Source organism: Danio rerio, chromosome 8 (assembly GCF_052040795.2).
Source record: "Danio rerio strain M-AB ecotype USA chromosome 8, GRCz13ab, whole genome shotgun sequence".
NCBI classification, from domain to species: Eukaryota; Metazoa; Chordata; class Actinopteri; order Cypriniformes; family Danionidae; genus Danio; species Danio rerio.
Window position 1 is genome coordinate 30,779,206 of NC_141028.1, and position 22,180 is coordinate 30,801,385.

At 34.8% G+C, this 22,180-nt stretch overlaps 1 protein-coding gene across 3 annotated transcripts in view; it reads left to right on the plus strand.

The window, feature by feature from the left end:
- Positions 1–8,730: 8,730 nt before the first annotated feature.
- Positions 8,731–22,180, plus strand: part of tcf15 (transcription factor 15) — a 51,167-nt gene continuing 37,717 nt past the window's right edge. Inside the window, exons 1-3 of one of the 3 annotated variants that reach the window (XR_015496810.1) lie at positions 8,731–9,440; positions 10,185–10,302; positions 17,723–18,180. Coding sequence is in view for 1 of the 3 variants with exons in the window: in NM_130972.1 (NP_571047.1) it covers positions 8,955–9,440; positions 10,185–10,250 (552 nt within the window). In the remaining 2 variants the exon portion in view is untranslated. 3 annotated transcript variants of the gene reach the window in all.

Sequence of the window (22,180 nt, forward strand, 5' to 3'; positions counted from 1 at the left end):
GCAGCTGTAAGGGCATCCTCTGCATGAAACATATGCTGGAATAGTTTCCGGTTCATTCCACTGTGGCGACCTCTGAAATTATAGAGTTTCCCATAGTTTTCCAGTACTGGGTTGCAGCTGGAGGGTCATCCGCTTAATTAAACATATGCCAGAGCAGTTGATGGTTCATTCTGCTGTGGCAAAACTTGATAAATCAGAGAATAAGACAAAGATAATTGAATAAACAAATTATTATTTACCATAGTTTGTGATTCAAGGTGTTTTAATTATTTATGCTGTCAAGTTGCATTATAGAATCTTTTCTCTGAATTAATTCTTCTGAATAAATTTTTCTGAATTAATTTTGCTTTAACAAAGTGACTAGTCACACTTTATTTTAAGGTGTATTAATTTAACTACTGTATAACATTAATTAATTAGATTTACTTGCTGTATGTTTAGTGTTAGAATATGTGTTAGGTCTAGGGTTAGTACATCTATTCATTCCTTTATTTTTTTCCGGCTTAGTCCCTTAATAAATCAGGGGTCGCCACAGCAAAAATAAACCGTCAACTTATCCAGCATATGTTTTACGCAGCGGATGCCCTTCCAGCTGCAACCCCTCACTAGGAAACACCCATACACTCTCATTCACACACATACACAATGGCCAATTTAGCCTACCCAATTCAACTATACCACATGTCTTTGGACTTGTGAAGGAAACCGGATATTTAATTGTTTGGAACCAAACATTTTTTGTGTTGGTTATGCAAATTCATGAAGAAACAAAACAAAAAGAAAAGATGCTTTTTATACAGCTTATAGTACTTCTATTGCAGAGAAGTTTTATGTTTAAGATATTATACACACTGTTAACAATTTCTTGTAGAATCTACAATAACTTAGTTGCAGCAGTTTGCCAGTAACTTACTTTAAATTAGTTACAACAAAAATACTTTATTTTCATTTACAGCACCATTTATTTTCATATATATATATATATATATATATATATATATATATATATATATATATATACAGATGTCCCTACTTTAATTTGTTCCCTTTGTCGCCGTTCACCATGGCGGCAGCGGTAGTTGGTGCGCCAGCAACTTTTGACCACTGCTGCAAATTATTTATCGTCTGTTCATTTTCTCTGCTTATTTCTCTTTTACACGCATGCAGAAAAAGTAAAAAAATCTGCTTGTTTAAAAAAGCGCAATATGTCCACTAATGTATAATAATAATAATAATAGCTAATATGTACATAATGCCGGGATGCGTCGTGCTTTGACTGGATATCTAGGTCAAAAGCAAAATTGTTACATGGCATAGGCTATAAAATATAATTCACAACCTGGGATGCGTTTCCCAAAACCATCGTTAGTCAACTAAGGTCGCAAGTTCCGTCGTTACAAGCATAGTTCATTGATTTGCTGTTTCCCAAAAGATAGTATATAATAGTTTAGTTATGTTACTGTAAAATATTCAGTAAATTTTACAATGCAACTTTAAAATACAGCAACATACTGCTGTATATTACAGTTAAATACTGTGTCATTTACAAAATGTAATACAATGTGTGTATTCATATAGCTCATTTAATGTGTATGGCCATACACCCAAATCACTTCACTGTCATGAGGGAGGTCTCTCCACTACATTACCAGTGTGCAGCACACACTTGGATGATGCAATGGCAGCCACAGGAAAACAGCGCCAGTGCGCTCACCATACACCAGCTATAGGGGGAGTGAAGAGACAGTGATAGTCAATTTGGTGGATGGGGATGATCAAAAGCCCATGATGGGTAAGGGCCAAAGGAAGGATTTTGGCCAGGAAAGACGGCACTCACTGATAGTATAGTGTCTTATTCACTATACTGGGGCATTAGGACTCACACAGACTGCAGGTTGAGCACCCCCTGCTGGCCTCACTAACAGCACTTCCAACAGCAACGTAGTTTTCCCATGTGGTCACCCATCCAGTTACTGATCAGGCCCTGCGTAGCTTCACTGAGTAACCGGTCTTGGGCTGCAGGGTGATATGGCTGTGCCCAAAAGTCGTTAAAGTGCTTCACATTGATTCAAAAAGTCGCTTTGTTAAAATGTGGTCAAAATTTCGATACCAAAAATTGTTGAGACAGAGAACAAGATCCCATTAAGTGATCTAAAAATGTAAATGAATGGAAAGCTCACGGGAACCATGAGTTTTTGACAAGATATTTATTTATTATTTTACATTGAATAGCATTTTGCATTCAGACTGTAATGTTGCCAAAACTATCCCTAATACATGACTAAAATGCAGTATAATGCATGCCAGTAGCAGAGGTCAGCATTTGGTGATATCACTTTGTTAAAATGTGGAGTCAAAATTTCGATTTCAAAAGTTGTCGAGCCAGAACAGATCCCATAAAGTGATTCGAAAATGTAAAAAAATGGAAAGCTCATGTGAACCCTGAACTTTTGACAAGAGATTTATTTATTATTTTGCCAATAGTATTTCAGTAGTTGGCAATATCACTTTGTTAAAAAAAATAAATAAACTCAAAAGCCAGTGCACCTACAGGCCTGTAGAGACATTCTTGTTTTTATTGTCAAGAAATGGGCATGTCTATTAAACATGTTTAAAAGTTTGCCCCCAAAACCTAATTTTAGTGTATATTTTGTACTGTAAATTCTTTTAAAAACGTAATTTTAGTGTATATTTTGTACTGTAAATTCTTTTAAAAACGTAATTTTAATGTATATTTTGTACTGTAAATTCTTTTAAAATGTTTTTGTTTTTTAATGTAAACAATGTGAAATGCCTTTGAAACTTAATATAAAGCTTTAACTGGTGATTGTTTGGAACTCTCATATCAGTGATCAACTTCATTGATTATTGCCCTCCCCAGGCTTGTAAAAACAGCATGCAGGTGTTTTGAAAGTGTGGTAGGTGTCGTAGGCTATGGGAGGGGGTTGTTGGTGCAGCTGAGGGGACAGAAAGCCCAGGGTTTAAGTGACACTGGCATGTTTGTGAAAGCTGCACCAAGTGACATATTACGGGCCGTGGATGCTCCGAGAAAATAAATGAGACAGGGAAAGAGGGTCTGGAAACCATTTGCCACTGTCTCACTCTCTCTTTCTTAGATCATTCTTAACATCTGCCTTGTGTTTATTTACCCAACACCCGCTTCTGGCTATAAACAAACCATCTCTGCATGAGCTCAGTCCCTGCAGAAGCTCACAGACTACAGCCCTACTCCTGTCCCTTGACCACAAACCAAGCCAGCAAACATATATAAACATTATCTGTATTCTTGCTAATGACATCTGCTTTGATCCATTCACTACACTAATAACAAAATGCTGGATTAATGCAACGATGGGACAAAACTAATGTTAGGTTAACTATTTGAGTTTAATTTTAATTATATTTTTGAATTAAATGCATGGATTTACATGACTACTGTGAGAATGTATGTAATCATGCATAAAACCCATGCATTTTTTGTGTTGGTCATGCACATTCATATAAAAAAAAAAAAACGATAATCAAAAGACAGTACTTTTTATATACAGTGCTCAGCAGAAATGAGTCCACCCCATATTCAAAATCAATATTTTTTTTATCCAATTCTCAGTGAAATGAGATCTATATAAATGGAAAGATAATACATTTATGTATAACATACTGATTCAAACTACTATATTAATAAAATCCACTTTGTTAAAATGCAGAGTAGAATTTTCTATAGATCCCCTAAAGTAATTCAAAAATGGGAATGAATGGAAATAATCTTAATTTGTGACCATTATCTTTTTTTTCAAAATTAAGATTTAAACATAATCTGAAAGCTGAATAAATAAATGCATATTAACTCAACTGCTGGGTTTGTCTATACACTGTAAAAAATTCAACTTAAAAAAGTTGAAATTACTTGTATTTTTGGAAGTGATGTTAGTGAGGCCAGCAGGGAGCGCTCAACCTGCAGTCTATGTTAGTCCAAATTCCCCAGTATAGTGAAGGGACACCATACTGTCAGCGAGTGATGTCTTTCAGATCATGTGACGTTAAACCGAGGTTTCGACTCTCTGTGGTCATTAAAAATCCCTTCTCATAAAGAGTATGGATGTAAACCCAGTGTCCTGGCCAAAGTCCTTCCATCGGCTCCTAATAAACATGGCCTCGCAATCCTCCCCATCCACCAAATTGGCTCTATCACTGTCTCTCCACTCCACCAATAACGCTGTTGTCCTGTGGCTGTCGTCGCATTCATCCAAGTGGATTCTGCACATTGGTGGTGGTGTGAGGAGACAATACACAATAATAAATGTGCTATATACATACACATTACATTACAAAAATCTGTAAAAATGTCTGTACAATTACATTTAACACATTTACTTGTTTACCTAAATCAAAATTTTCTTCATTAGGTTAAAAAGATTAGTTTTGCAAGCAAAACTTTGCAAGTTCACCCAAAAAAAGCTTCTGCCAACTTGTTGCTTAAGTTGAATTAATCTCAGATCTATTTCTAACCCTAACAACAATGATAAAAATAATAGTAACACCAATAGTAACAATAATGTCATTATTATTAACAACAACAACAAAATACGCTCATTCATTCATTTTCTTTTTGGCTTAGTCCCTTTATTAATCTGAGGTAGCCACAGCGGAATGAACCGCTAACTTATCCAGCATATGTTTCATGCAGCCGATGCCCTTCCAGCTGCAACCCATCTCTGGGAAACATCCATACACTCTCATTTACACTCATACTCTACGGACAATTTAGCCTATCCAATTCACCTGTACTGAACAACAAAGTACTATAGCAATAATGCTAACATAATTAGAAATTATTATTCATTTCTAATTAAATTTTTATGGGGGAGGAGGGAGGGGGGGCAGCTCTACAAAAGAAACACTTAGCGCATGTGCGTGGGTTTCCTCAGGGTGCTCCAGTTTCTGCAACAGTCCAAAGACATGTGCTATAGTTTAATTTAATAAGCTAAATTGGCTGTAGTGTATGTGTGTGAATGCAAGAGTGTATGGGTGTTTCCCAGTACTGTGCTGCGGGTGGAAGGGCATACACTGTGTAAAACGTATTCTGGATAAGTTGGTGGTTCATTCCACTGTGGCGACCCCTGATTAATAAAGGGACTAACCCGAAAAGAATATGAATTAATAAATAAGGAAATTACACATGGCAATATTACACATGGCGAAATTACACATATTTACCTTAATTCGGTCCACTAGCCTCAATCAAGTTTGGTTTTTTGCTCTTCATTAGAAAAGTTTGGGCACCCCTGTTGTAGAGGTTTTAGAATGCTTGTTTGGCACAAACCAAGATTAGGATGGAAGTGCACACTTAGTGCCAGGAAGAACCAAAAAGGGGTTTTCACAGCGATGCCATAGAACATTTTAGTAAGAAGTACACGTTTTTAGAGTGCAGAACAATTCCATAATCCAAAAGAAACTTTTTTTTGACAGTAAAGATATCTTTATGAATTATAAGTTTCCATAGATGTTAGATTTTCTGATGGAGACATGCATCAATTCTGTTAAATTTGTTTTTGATTATTTATTAAAGTGTGTTCTAATAAGACCAAACCTGTCAAGTGTGACCACACTCTCAAAGCTGAAGTGAATCTGTTGTTACATAATTAAACAATGCTTTACTGGAACAACAAACAAATGTGACCCTAGAGCACAAAGACAGTCCTATGTTGCACAGGTTTAGAATAGCCAAAAATGCACTGTGTAAGTGATAATTATCGCTTTTCTAACATGTGAAAAAATCATTAGAGAATTAAGTAAAGATCATGAAAAACATTTTGTAAATTTCCTGCTGTGGATATATCACTAGTTAATTTCTTTTTAAAAAATAAATATTTATATTTTAATGAATTTTTCATGAACAATCAAAGAGAAACACATACACAACACTCTGTACTGTCCAGGATAAATCCCATACAATGAGTCAATAAGTAAAACAACGACAACATAGTTTAGTTTTAAGAAATCAGTAAATAATAATAAACAAAATAGATAAATTAAGTCTTAGAGGTTGAGTGGCTGGTCTCGTTTCCAGTTATTTGAGAAATAAACCCCAGAAACTAAAATTTTTTCCAATGGAATGAGTCCTCTGTATACTGTATTACTGAAATCATGTCTGCAATCCACAATTGAAATTAAGGGTTGAAGATGATATCCAATGCTAGAGCACAAGCCTTTTACCCACAACCATACCTAAAGACAAAGACTGCTGAAGTCCATCTGTGAGATGAGAAATGTGTTGTGATTATCCCAGAATAGCAAGTCCTGCATCAGGTGGTATCATTAGTTATTTTCTGATTAATAATGTCCATTACTACTTAATTTGAAAAAACTTTAAAGATGATTTTCTTAAATTTTTATAATTTTTTCCTCAGATTGCAGATTTTTAAATATCTCAACCAAATATTGCCCTGTCCTAATAAATTAATTTATAGATCAATGAAAAGTTTATTCATTCAGCTTTCAGATTATGCTTAAATCTCAATTTAATTTTTGAAACACAATTATGATTGGTTTTGTGGTCCAAGGTCACAACTTAAGACTATTTAGGAAGATCAAGTGAAATTTGTTTCATTTGTTTGTTGTTCCAACAAAGCATTGCTTTATTGTGTATATTGGTTCAAGGAGATTATTAGGGCAAATGAGGATGGTCAAATTGCCCATAAGCTGAGGTCACAGATGAGAGGTCAAAGGTTAGTGAGTTTGGTCACATAAGCACATATGGTTGATTTAAACTCTTGCATTCCTTCACACTGAAACACAAACTCAGTTAGAGAAATCCTCATCATTTAGCAGCAAGACACATTTTTCTTATATGACAAGGCCAGTCAACAATTATGACAAGAAGGAAAGGGAAAACTTATATTTGTGAGTGAGTTTGAAGCAGAAGCAACAAAATGTTCGAAGCCAGGGACAAAATAGAAGACAAATTTCAGTCTGAATATGGGACTATAAAAATAATATACAACTGACAAGTATTGGTTGATTATATAAAGAAAAGTGAGAAAAAGAAAAGAGTTGACAGAGAGAGACCCCTGCTGTTCTTTATCGTGCTCTCATGATCGTTTAGCCACTGAATGAAAACAAACCGCAGCGGGTCAACAAATCACATTTACATCATGTCATTCTAGCGCAGATCTCAATGACTGGTATTTAAAGTCAAATTATACTACACTTCTGATTGATCTATAATCAATTAACATATTTTAAAAATAAAGTTTTTAATTTTTTTTCATATTTGTTTAAAAAAAACAAATGCTTGGTAAATAAAGACAGAAGTGCCTGTGTAAATAAACATGAGGTTGATTCTGTGTATCATTGGAGTGCGTTTGCCAGCGTGTTTGTTGCACTTTCATTACAGACTTTGTGTTATTTTAAACGCCTCACTTTCAAATGGCTGCGCAATAAAAGCACTACATTTAGAGAATAATTACCGACTGAGAGTTCGGCTGCCTGCAGGTGCAACTTCTGTTTCGTTTGGTTTTTCGTTGCAGTTCATTACACCAGCTATTTTATTAAAAGTCGGTTTTTCTTGATTTCTTTCCACATCGTTAACTAATACCACCACTACTAAACTGAGTAACCTGCAGCCTTATAAAAATGCAATATTATCATGTTGCCATTTGGCAAGTTGAAGTAATAAACACAAATGATGCTTAAAAATAAAAGGGAAACATTTTTTTTGTAACAAGAAACAGTGATGACTGACATGAAATAACTGCACAGCTTAATTTAATATATTAAATGAGTATGTATGGTCATTTTAAATAAAGGAGACATAATTTAGAGTTCACTCAAAAATTAAAATGGACACACTATTTCCTCAATCTCGTCTTTTATGAGTTTCTTTTTTTCTGTTGAACACAAAAGAAGATAGGCCTATTGTGAAGAATGTTAGAAACTGATAACCGTTGACACCAATGGTACGACAAACATACTATGGAAGTCAGCAGAAAGAAAACTAACTCAAAAACGTTTATGACAAGTGAAGGGTGAGTAAATAATTACATAGTTTTATGTTTTGGGTGAAATATAATAATAGTAAAAATTATGATTAAAATAAATCGAAATATACAAAGTTTTTGTTTTAAAAAGAAATGAAACATTTTAGCACTTTTAACTAACTACATAGGTTAAGGTTAAGTTTGAGTTCAGGGTTTGTGATTTGAGTTACTGCAAATGGTTAATAAGTAAGTAGCCTACATAGAGGAAGTGTAAAATGATTATAATAAATTGTTGGTATTTACATAGAAAAGTATTTTCAACATTACTATGGCACTCCCATATATCTGACACCTGTCCAGAACAAAAAGCTTTTGATATGAGCTAAGTTATAAATACTATTTAGTTTGTTTGCAATTTACAATATCAGACCCCCAGATTATTTCATTGTTGCTTTAATTTGTTTCCAAAACTATTAAGGTTACTATATGGTGCTGCCACTGGACCTGTCCAAAAGACTTTTCATTCGTGGATGATTCTTGCTTTTTGTTTAGCTCAAATTTCTTTATCATATTAGACAACTTTGTCACTTCATTGAATTTAAAATTGTTTTCAAAATATTATCTATTAAAATGAAATAATGTGCAGAGGTCAGATTCGGCAGGTCTGTGAGATGTGGCTGTGTTTATTTGCATATGACTGACCGCTCCTCCCTGGTCCTATAAGACCGTGAGCGCTTCAGCTGCTTGAGCTGCTCGCGCACGGAATGACTTTACAGACGCGCATTAAGAGGATCTTTAACATGTGATGAGGCTGATCGACTGCTGAAACCCTTCAGAAACACACACCGGGAGTTCGGCGATGCAGTGTTTGCGTGGCTAGTGCTTGACGACAAGCCAGTATTTCAATTTGGATTCAATTTGGATATCACATCCAGCTCTTCTCAATCATATCGGAGGTCAAACATTTGTTTAGTGATGGCATTTGCCATGTTGCGGCCCATAGCCACTCATCTGGCGTACCCGGATGTTTCTATGATGTCCGAGGATGAGGAAAACCGCAGCGAGAGCGACGGCAGCTCGGAGCAGAGCTACGGCTGCTGTCCCAGCGCGGAGAAGCGGCGGCGGATGTCGCGCAAGACCACCGTAGGCAGTGTGGTTATAGTGAAGCAGCGGAACGCAGCAAACGCGCGGGAACGTGACAGGACACAAAGCGTCAACACGGCTTTCACAGCATTACGGACTCTAATTCCCACCGAGCCGGTTGACAGAAAGCTGTCAAAGATTGAGACTCTGCGCTTGGCCTCCAGTTACATCTCACATCTGGCCAATGTGCTCCTGATAGGGGACGGAGGAGAGGACGCGCAGCCTTGCGTGAGCGCGGTTTACAGCGCGCAGGGGGATAGTGGAGGAAAACAGCCGCGCACCATCTGTACTTTCTGTCTCAGCAGCCAGAGAAAAGGGGTAAGATTCAAATAGACTAACATGCAATAAAATCTGTTTGGTCAGTGTCTAAAAACAGAAATAGCCTTATAAACATTTATCTTTATAGTAAATATATAGTTGCATAGGCCTAATATACAGGGCTAATAATTAGAGGTAATAGCTTGGTATTGTTTCTAACCCTACCATTGAACCTAACCTGTGGTTAGGCTATAAGTTAAGTACACTGTAAGTACATGCTAAGTACACATACAATAAAATAACGTGCAACAGTAAACATTTATGGATGGGAGATGGGCAGGACGCGCAAACCTGCGCACCTCAGAAGTGCGAAAGAACCTTGAAATGCGATACGGCTTAAGTATGAAGCACAATATAACTACATTTGGTTTTGAACACATTTGACACAAACTGGCAGCTCTTTTTTTCTAGTTTTAGTCATGTTGATTATAATGGCTTATCCAAGTAGCCTACAATTAAAACTTTTTTTTCACGTTTGGTTTTCTTTAATAGACTACCTAACTAATTTTTCAGCAATTTAGCCTACTTCTCAATAGTTTACTCTTTGCATGCCATACACACCGTGGGCCTACCCTGTAGATATCTGTAGATATTTAATCAAGGCCTAAATTGCAGAAGACATTTTCAATTGTCAGACTTAAAATTTTAAACGTCAACAAAGATATAATAACATAGGTATGCTATATGCTTGCAGAGTCTAGATACCATGTTATGTGTATATTTATTTCTTTTTGGCTTTGGTAGATAAAGGACTCGACTGACTGTGTCCGCATGCGGGGAATCGCTTCACTGCGCATGTCTCGCCGGTAGCAGTGGCAGCAGCGGCTGCGGGAGGTGAAGTGACACTCAGGGAGAGCGAAAGGTGAGCGAGACTCCTCGCAACAGAGATTTTCGGAAGACTCGCCATTCAGACAAGCGACAATTTCGAGTTTTTTTTTCTGTGTGTTTTGTATAGTGATGTGAACATTTAAAATGCAGTGCATAATTATGTCTTTTTTCTTGTTTTCTTTTTTAAAAAGAGATTTTATACATTTTATACACAAATTGTGAAGCGCCATGGTGAAAATAAAATTTATTTTTTCAATTTTCAAATGTCCTCTGTCAGTTATGCGTGCATGACACATGACATTTAAAATGTTTTGGTTGAAAGGACTTAAAAACTTCTCCGTATTTTTTATATAGGCTAAGCTGAATGAAGAGCTTTCCCAATGTCTTTGGGTTAATAAATCATTTTTATAGCATAATATTAAAGACGAGTACTCATGCAATTATTGCTGTTGCATAGTTGTTGTTTGGGCATTTTGTCAAGTGTTTTAAATCTACATATAGTAGTCATCAGCTGCCTTAAAATTTTAAGTTGAACCAAATCAATTTTACAAGCATTTTCAACTTACATCATATAAACTGACTTTATATATCAAGTTAAATGCTGTATAATGTAATTAAGTTAAAACAACTTAAATTAACATATGATCGTGTTGTAATGTTTTATGGAGCATATTATGTTTTAAATCAAAACATCAACAGATAAGACTTTTATGCATGGGCAATAGTTCCAGCTGTATGCAGGATTTCAGTGTTTGTATGTTGACAACCCACACAATGATTTAATTTACTTTTAAGTAATGCACAGGTATTTACGTGTTAATGAAAGAAAAAAAAAAAACTAAACCATTCATTAGTTATAAGTGCGTCAGAAACAAATAAACAGTCTGATTAGATTCAAAAAGGTACATAGTTAACCCAAAAATGCAAGTTTACTCACTATTTACTCTACCGCAAGTGGTTCCAAACCTTTATGAGTTTCTTTAGTCATTTAAAAGCTAAAGGAGATTTATTTGAAGAAAAAGTGAACCTGTAACCAATGACATCTATCGCAGGAACAACAAATATGGATGTCAATGGTTGCATGTTTTCAGCATTTCTCAAAATATCTTCTTTTGTGTTTGACAGAAGAAAGAAAGTGAAAGAGTTTGTAAACAGAAAATAATGACGGAATTTGGATGAACTTTCCTTTTACATCACATTAATAAAATCATTAAATAAAACTGCACAATTTGCATAATTATAAAAGTGAAGTCTTTAACTGTTAAGTTGTTCCAAGTTACAATGGGTTTACTTACATTATTTTTGTAAAGCCAGTATGTTGCTTTTAAGGCAATTGGCTTACTTGCTTTAAGCAGCTAATCACTTTTTACAGCGTTTAGTTACTTTATCTAAAAAAAAATTAATAATAAAAGAAATTAATAAAAATTAATAAACCTGTTGCCCTAAAAGTGACAAGTTGACTTTACTTAAAAAAGTGAGTAAACTGAGAATTTTTAAGTTGACTTAATATACTTCTTTATAATCATACCCATTTATTTAATAATTTAAGGCAATGGAATTACAATTTTTTAAGTAACTTACTGCTGACAAGTTGACTTTACAAAAAAATGTATACCCTTTGTAACTTTCTGTTAAGTTGAATTAATGTTTTATAATTATGCATATTGCACTTGCTTTTTTTTAGATTAAAGTAAACATCACTTTTTTTAATACACCTTTATTATATTTGTTTTTTCCCCCCAGCTTCTCTGTAGCAAAATCACATTCAGTAAAATAAATCTGCTCTTTCAGACTCCAGTGTGTGTTCTAAATTCAATACAGGGTAAATTTTATAGACCTAATGAAGCACAAAATATGTAATATTGGAAAGATTACAGTAATTATTTGAAAACAGATGTGCTTAAACAGTCTGATACTGTAAAAAAGGATTAGTTGACATAAAAAGTAAGTACAATTTGCATAATTCTAAAAATTAAGTCAACTTAACAGTTCCAAGTTATAATGCATTATCTTTGTGAAGTCAACTTGCTTTTAAGGCAATTAGTTTCCTCGCTTCAAGTAACTAATCACTTTTTACAGTGTACATGATTTAATGTGGCTTTTCTGAGTATGTATAGTGAGTTTGCATCTTTTTCCTTCAGTATTAAAACCCCCAAACATGGAAAATATTTTTAAAAAGCAAGCGAGTGCTGCAAGTACAGATCAATTCCCATGGGGATTCATTTTTAGGGGCTTCAAATCAGTCAGTCATCTGAAAAACAAACATTAATTCACATAAAACCCGTCGATCGTTTCATGCATAACTAAATTTACCGCCTCTCGTTCTCTATATGTGGTCGCTTCATCATAGTTGATTTGTAACTTCTACGAAGGTCCGAATCGAAACGTTTTTGGCCTGATTTTTTTTATTCTTTTACACATATCTCTCTCCTTGTGTCTCCATGTGTTTTTGGAGATCTGGAGTGTATTAGTCACGGTAAATACTACCCTTCGTTCTTGCCGCAGCTGTGCATCTGTGAGCTGCATAAATCACCAACAGGGTCAACATGGACGGTTGGATGGGGGTAATATAGAGCAAGAGAGGGGGGGCTTGATAAAGAGAAAGCAGGGTCGAAGGTCTGGGTGAAGATTAAGCATCCGAGCTCTTAGATGCTTGAATAAAGGTCATAGGTTACTGTACAAGCTGAGTGGCTGTTTTCAAATTCAGACTTGTGATAAAGAATAACCCTGCCTGAGTGAACTGGTTAAGAAGTGTACAAGCTTATAATATGAGAGAGATTGCAAATATGTTTGATTGCTTTTCTGTTCACCGCTTTTACAGCAGTTGCATTCTTTCCAAGCGTTATTCTTATATGAATCAATGGTTTTCTTGTGATTTAGAGGTATTCTATGTTTATTTACACCTTTGAATTGCATTATGGGGCCTTGAGGTGTGTTTTGACAACTTACTATAACTTATCACTAAAATGATAAGTTATAGTTAGCAGTTAACTCTAAATTAAAGAGTTAAATAGTTAACTTTTCAGTTTCAAAGAAATAACATATTATAAAGACATAATAAATTATTTAGGATATTATTTTTTATTCTATAAATCTTTGGTAGCATTTCTTCCTAATTTCTAATTAAATTTTGGTCATTAATCTGGCTATTTCTCATTGATTGACAGAAAGTGACAGTTGGTCAGAATAACAAATGTTTTCATGTGTTGTCATCATAATTCATCGTTATTTCACCAAATGTTTTGTTTTTTTAACTGTTTGATATGAAATTAGAACAGTATTGTGTTTGTTACAAATTATTGTAAACACTTTTTTGTTATTTTGAACAATTGTCATTTTGTTCAAATGTTTTCTCAATAGCTATACATTTTTTCATCAGTAGTTTACAAAGTAAATGCAATATAAAACAGACTAAAAGAAAGTAAAATACTATTAAAAGTCTACTTTAATAATTCTAATTTTAAAATATAGGTGAAATATCTTTCAGCATTCACTTTTACAGATTTGTACTGTACATCGTGAAATATGAAAATACATTCTTATTCTAGCCTGTACTTATTAAAAGAATTAGTGCTCATAATAAATTCTTTATTTGAAAGGGGGTTAAATCGATTGGAGTGAAAGAAAGTGGATATACAATTACAAATAAAATATTTAATTAAATATGCCTTACAAGATGAACAAAAAATATGAATAAGCTTGTTACACTTATTTTAGTGAGTTTCTATTGTAAAAAATGTTTGGTAACCATATGGTGGTTATTCATAGTAATTAAACCTGATTCTAATGTTTGTGAAACATCTGTATTACATCACATAATGTAGATCCAATGATCCAAAAGCTTTGCAGTTTTTAAACAAAGTGTATATATCATAAATGCCAGATTTTAGAAGCTGTCAAGTCCATTAAGCCTGATATATTCATATTTTTTTTACTTTTCTATGGATTGAATGGACATGCCAGTTTCGATATACTGTAAAATTCTTGGGACACTGAAAAAAAAATGATTTAAATATGATCCCTTGGATTTACTACATTTTTTAGGCTAAGTGGTTGTAAACAATTTATTTGGGCTGAATTTAAACAAATTAAGTTGAACAGTACTAAATTTAATTTGTTTGTTTAAATTCAACAAATATAAATTGTTTGCAACAATTTTGCAGACATCTTTTTCCCCAGTGGATAACATGAAGGAAATTAACTCACCTTATAAGTTTTTACAAATATTAATGGAGTGAACTTAATACAATTAGGTTGTTCCAAAATTAAACTCAATTAAACATTCAGGCGTTGGTTCAGCTTATATTAAATAAGTTGTTTGAACAAACAGCAAACATCCTTTTTTGAGTGTACACTGTAAAAAATGCTGGGTTCCACACAATCTATTTGTGTTGGGAAAAAATAAAACAATAAAGTCAACTTATAAATTTTTTTTAGTTTAGGTTGATTGAACATAAAACAATTAAGTTGTCCTAACGAAATCTCAAGAATTGTGTTGTTTAGCTCATTTTAATTAAGTAATTTGAACAAGCAACAAAAATATTTTTTGAGTGTACGTTCATCTCTAAAAACCTTCTATTTATCCATGACTTTAAAATTTTTGCACGTACATAAAAACCGACAACTCTAAGAAGCATTACCTGAAATTAAAAAAATTAATTTATTCATTAAAATTTATAATGAATAAATTAAAATGAATCTAGAGTCACTTTTTGCACAAGTCCGCTCAGACTTTCAAAGCCTACAGAATATATTTCATGATAATGAATTGCTTTAACGCTGTGCAGTGATAGTGTTGTTTTGGCAGCTGGTTCAGTCTGAATTCCCCTCATCCGATGCAGATCTGCAAGTGTCTAATGTGTGACTGATGTCTCCCAGCCGGACGTCCTGAAGTCAAATCGCACTCTCGCTGCTGTGATTTCATCATTTCACAGCTGATTCTATAGGATTAACTCTGATATTTGGAGCTCCATAAATCGGGATTGATTCGGTCTCCTTGGGTCGTTCGCTTGGCTTATTAGATGCATTTCATAACAAAACCCAACAACCTCTTTCCTCCCAGACCTCAAACCTTGACACTGGTTTACTAATGACTGAGTGGTTGCCTAGTGACTCTTGTCCCAGAAGGAAACTCCCTCCTCTGAGTTTTTGGCAGGAACACTAAGTCTACAGCCAGTGTATGGATTTAGGCACGCACACACTTTGTTTGACAGACCTCGAGCATCAGGTCTGTTTTCGAGGAAGACTCCATTACCATTTAAAAATGGCCTTTTTTTGCGGCAGGTACATAATTATCTGTTAAACACTTAAAATTTTACAGTATTCATTTTACAGTCATTTATTTCACAGTATTTTAGGTGACCTATCTATTCAAAGACTCCATCTATTCTCATTAAAGCATAGGTCTCAAGCTCGACTCCTGGAGGGCCACAGTTCTGCACAGTTTTGCTCCAACCCTAATCAAACACAGCTGATCCGAATAATTAAGGTTTCCCAAACTACTAGACTATTAAGCAGGTGTGAGTTAGAGGTGGAGTTAAAGTATGCAGAGCTGCGGCCCTCCAGGAATTGAGTTTGAGACCACTGCATTAAAGGTACGTTAGTACTTAAAAAGTCCATATCTGTGATTTTTTTTTCTGAGAGTGTATTTTTTAGCTGCATTGTGATCCTTAAAGGATAAGTTCACCCACAAATTAAAATTCTCTTATTGATCACTCATTGTCATGTCACCGCTGAGACCTTTGTTCGTCGTTAAAACACAAATTAAGATAATTCATATAAAAAATCTGGGAGCTCCCTCATCCTCCATAGATTGCAACAGCCTTAATTTGTTTAGAGTCGAGAGAAATAACCAAAAACTGTATATTTGGGAACAACGGGAATATTATCAAGCAATAAGAATGTACTTTTAGGGCCATATAACAAAAATAATGACTTTATTTAACAGATTATTCTTCTCCTCAGTGTCAGCATAGCATGTTCATGAGACTGCTTTTTATACATGTCACAATCGGTTAATGCTGACGTATAGGAGGATCAGGGAGCTTTTGGATTTTGTATTTGTATTCAGAACATGAATGAAGGTCTTATGGGTTTGGAATTAAATGAATGTTAGTAATTAATAGCATAATTTTAAAAATTGGAGTGAACTAATGCTGAACTTTAAATAGTCTTTGGTCTCTTTTATATTCAGTAGCTTTAAATACTATATTTTACATTTATAATTTGGTAACATGTACTCATTGTGTACATCTCTAGCCGCATGTCATTAAATGTGTAATGAATTCCTGCAATTACATTTGTAATTACATTGTTGATTTATCTCTTACAACTTTACCCACCCTCAAACCTACAAATAACACAAAAGATGTCCCTAACCAACGTCACAACTAAATAACTGCCTAAGCAGTTTGCAAAACATAGACACAATAACACAGCATATAATTTTTGATGTCCATTAGTATTTAAGGTCACAAAATTATTTAGTTTAAGGACCATATATAATAACTTTATGGACATTAATCACAATATCTAGTCATAATTTTTTTAAAGTTTTGTTATAATGCCCTCTAACAGTTTTTTTTTTTTTTTTTTACAATGAGTATTTTAATAAGGGCCCTATAGGGGTTAATAAAGACTTTTATAGATTGCAAAACAAAACAAAACAGAACAAAACTAAACTAAACTAAACTAAACTAAACTAAACTAAACTAAACTAAACTAAACTAAACTAAACTAAACTAAACTAAACTAAACTAAACTAAACTAAACTAAACTAAACTTTCTTGCTTACCAGCTGACTGCTTACCTCCCTATTGACCAGTTACCAGTGTGTCGGTGGCGGAACTGAAATGTAGAGCGGCATTGACCACAACATCGGGGTTCGTTTTTTCTGGATTGCGTTTTAAAACTGCCGACTGGGTTTAGGAAAGGAGTGGACGGGTCAGTCGGTGCTTTTAAAATGCTATTGGTTGGGTTTAGGGAAGAATGGTGGATTTCTGGTGGATTTACGCAAGAACAGCAGGCAGGAATGACACATGCGAGAGAAATTTGAGATCTCAAGAAGTGTACTCTGGTGGATTCGAGAAAACAAAAATGGCAAAAAACGTAGTTCTTGGGACATATTTTGCTCTCTCCAGAAATATATACAGGGGTACGTAATCAGAATGAGCCTGGGTTGAAACCAATCAAAACATTTAATTCATCTTTAAACCTTGATGATATTTTATGCTAAATCTTTATGAAAGGTTTTGTTGAGCACAATAGTAAATAATTTGACATTTGAAAGCATTGACAATTGACATTCCATTATAGAAAAAGCTCCCAGTTTCCAACATTCTTCAAAATATCTTCTTTTCTGTTCAACAGAAAAAAGATACACAAACAGGTTTGAAACAAGTGGAGGATGAGTAAACAAAGACAGAATTTTAATTTCATTTCTATTTTCTTTAAAGTGTCATCAGATGACTCTCGTTCTAAAGATGCCTGACAAAATGTTTTCAAAACCCCTTCACACACTCAGCGTTTGACAGACTTTGAGTGGACAGGTCAGTGAATGCTTGAGGATGACTAGAGGAAGACTCCCCGGTGCGCATGTGTTCATGGAAACTCCATTACTATTTAAGAAGTCTTTTTTCCGGTGGGCTCATATTTGGCTCTTGTGTGCGATGACTCCCTGAGGTTTCTGTTCTGCAGGAAGTTGTCACGGGCACACAGGAAAGCAAAACATGCGTGTCCGACCCCACCATGACTGTCTCACCGCTGTCTCACACACACGAGCACACACACACCAGATGGACGATTCCCAGACACCATAATTCACTGACAGGGCTGTATCCGGCGTGCAAACAGAACCCTGACGTCTACGGTAATTATATTAATAGTTAAATGAAATAAAAAATTGATGCATTTCAAAATATTTATGCTTTGGGACTTTTCTAAGTGCAATAAATAAAACACGATTGGTTCTTCACGGTGTTTGACCTTCAGTGCCTTTTACAGATTCTCTCCTGTGGCCTCATGGGATGGTAAAATGTCAAGTAGGTTCACAATTTTAAAAAATTTGCCTGAAATAATAGGATGTGAGGGTTTTGGCCTAATGTTTTATCAAAATGTTTACACATCCTGCGTGGCTCATATTGTTTGTCTATGGATCTACACTGAAAAAAATTATTTCTGCAAAATTGTTGCAAACTATATGTGGGGTTGAATTTAAACAAACAAATTAAATTTAGTAATGTTCAACTAAATAAATAGTTTACAACCACTTTACTTAAACTTAGTAAATCCAAGGAATCATCTTTGAATCATTTTTTTCAGTATAGATATAATTTTATATATGTTTTGTGCTGACATTTAGATATGAAGTATTATTTCATACAGTTCTCTAAACATACAAAAAAATAGTGACCTTAAAATACCATTTAAATGTTAAGAATGTTCATTCATTCGTTTTCTTTTCGGCTTAGCTCCTCTATTCATCAGGGGTCACCACAGCGGAATGAACCGCCAACTTATCCAACATATGTTTTACGCAGCGGATGCCCTTTCACCCGCAACCAACACTGGGAAACACCCATACACACTTGCATTTACACACATACAGTATACACTATAGACCATTTCAGTGTGGTCATGTCTTTGGCCCTTTAACATTTCCTGTTCGTTATCAAACTATTTCTTAACTGTAACAAGAGGCAATTCAATCATAGCTTAATGTTAAAACAGCTATCATAACATTATTTATCAATATGTGACTATTTTTTAATTCTCAGAAGCTATATAAATTAAAAATGTAAAACAGGAAATATGTTGGGATCATTGTTTTTGTTTACATCCCTCAAATGGTCTGTCTTTGGACTGTGGGGGAAACTGGAGCACCCAGAGGTAAAATAATGCAAATGCAAATACAAGGAGAACATGCAAACTCCACACAATAGTCAATTGACCCAGCTGAGGCTCGAACCAGGGACCTTCTTGCTGTGAGGCAACTTTACTATCCACTGTGCCAACATGACACCATGTTAAGAAAGTTATAGAGGCAATATAAAAACAATGTTTCTTTTTCAATGCTTAAAATCTGAAGAATAATGTTGTGTTTTACTGATTAAAAACCTATCAAACATATCAAAATGACTTAAATTACTTAGTTAATTAACCTGAAAATAACTGTAGGTTTCTTAAAGAGCCTTTGGTTACACTTTTAAGGTGTCCTTGTTACTGTAACTATTCATTTAATACTGAGTAATAATTGATTACATTAACTTACTCTATGGTTTGGGTGTTTTGTATGTATTTTTAAACAATGCAATATATGCATGCAAAAAATGCATTGCATTTTAATTTAAGGCATCCTTCTTACACTGTTATTTCACAATGAAGTAGTATGATATTAATTAAAAATATGAAAATATGAACTAGTTAGTGATTGAATAAAAGTTAGCTGCAAGCAATATAATAACAATGTTTCTGATTCATTCATTCATTTTCCTTCGGCTTAGTCCCGCCAAATACTCCAGCATAAGCTTAACACAGTGGACGCCCTTCCAGCTGCAACCCAGTACTGTGAAACGCCCACTCTCCCATTCACACACACATACACTATGGCCAATTTTTGTTTACCATTTTCACCTACAGTACATGTTTTAAGACTCTGGGCACCCGCTTTGAATGTTTTAACTTGATTGAATGGCCGTTATCAGTGGTTATCAGCTGATAGATATGGGCCAGTAGGGACCTTTTTCACCTACTGGTAGGATCAGAAGGCTGTTATCATCCATCCGGATGGTTAATCCACTATACTAATAGAGAAGACTCCAGATCTGTTTTTACATTACAGATAGTTAGGGTAGGGGTAGCATTAATAAAATAAAATTAATGGGAAATGAATATTAAATAATATAAATAATAAATTTAATATAAATAATTTTTGTTAACTTATAGCTGATTAACCATGTGGATAGATGATAACAGCCTTCTGAGCCTAATAGTGGGCACAGAAGGCCCCTACTGGCCCACATCGAACAGCTGATAACCACTGATAATGCCCATTCAATTGAGTGATAACATTCGAATCAGCTGCTCTGGGGGAAACCACGCACCCAGAGAAAACCCACGTGAACACGGGGAGAACATGGAAACTCCACACAGAAATGCCAACTAGTCCAGCCAGGATTTGAACCAGCGACCTCCTTGCTGTGAGGCGACAGTCCTAACCACTGAGCCACCGTGCCGTCCACTGCAAGCAATTATGCACAATTTATTGATATTACAATAATAAGTACATAGAACATAACAGGAGCACTTTAAAATAAGGTGCTACCAAAAACTGCATTACACATCTGACAAAAAATAAAATAAAAAAATAAAAACACTGTCTTGCATGCTACCCTAATAATTTTGGTTTTTCACTTTTAGTCCATCTATTGCATTTACAATTCAAAACACTCAAAACCCTTCTCAAAATTTCACCCCCCAAGCTTTGAGATGAAAGGAAGACGCATCACTGATTCAAATTCTCAGTCTCTCACTCACTCACACGCTTATTGTTTGTGTTCAGAGTTCAGGAGTCTGGAAGCGGAATTCCCTCAGTTGGGAATTGCTGGACAATGTAAACGCTCCAGATCCATCAGTACGGAATGCCGTCAAGCAGAAGATGTGACCCTCCCAGACATTAAGCGCTCAGGGGTGGCGAGCTGGGGTGAGGGGTCACTTTCGGTATCGTGCTAGCGATGCTTCCGAAAGAAAACAATCAAACAATAAGACACCCACACAGCAGGACGGGTGCAGAGGGAGACGGGACATTAATCATTATCATAATCAGCATCAAGTATCATCAAGGTATTTTTAATAAGGACAAAACTGGGTCAATGGCGGAAGCTCTCAGCAGAGCCAAAACAAAGCACACACACACCTTATGTTTACTTACAGACACACTGCATTGACATTCATTGTTTATATGTATACTGTATGTAAAAGCATCCTAGTGCAGTTTCATCCTATGATTATGCTCAGCTAAACAAACAATGGACCCTATTCACGAGACAGCAATGACATGTTCTTCTTAAATCCTCTTAAATATTAAGTTTAAATTTTTTTTTTTAAATTTATGTACACTATTAAAGCTATACTTTATATTATATCATATTGGATCAAATTACAAAAAAAAAAAAAATCTAACACTTATGCGAGATGTTTCTAATGCGTGTATTGACAAGACAGTCATAATAACACTATTGTTGAGTTTATTTTTTTGTTATTTGAGAAAATAAGAATGCAATACATTTATTTATGATACTCTTCCATTCACTGCTCTCTAAGTTTACTGAAATGTGAAAAGAGTCTATTCATCACCATAAAAATTAAAATGAAATTACCGGACCTACACACTGTAGCCTGAAAACAAAATGCTAATTTTAGCTAATTTTCATCTCTCAAAGACATCACTAATATGCTCTGAGGGATCTTGATCTGTCTCTTGCACAGTTTATTGAGTCTATTGTTTTTTTTAGCCATAACTTTGTCATCAAGGATTTTTCAGAGATTTTTAATAAGGTTTGGATCAGGGCTCTGGGTGGGGCATTTCATTAATTCAATGTTTCAGCATAAAAGATCTGCTTTACCAGTTTTAATGTGTAAACTGCTTGTTGTACTGCATAAAAATTGTATGTCTGAAGGGGGCCAAGATCTAGAAAAAAAAACTGCATGTTGCTATAAAAAACCACCCCCCTCCAAAAATGATACCTTTCACTGAGTTCGTAACACACTTCAGGATGGACTTTCCCCAGTTTGATGACGAACACAATGCTTCTTTATACCAATAGGGTCAACAATACTGAATTCAACAACAAAGGTTAGTCTTACCTTTTTATTGTTGCTGATGAAAGTTTTGGTCTGATAGAGCTTTTAGTCCA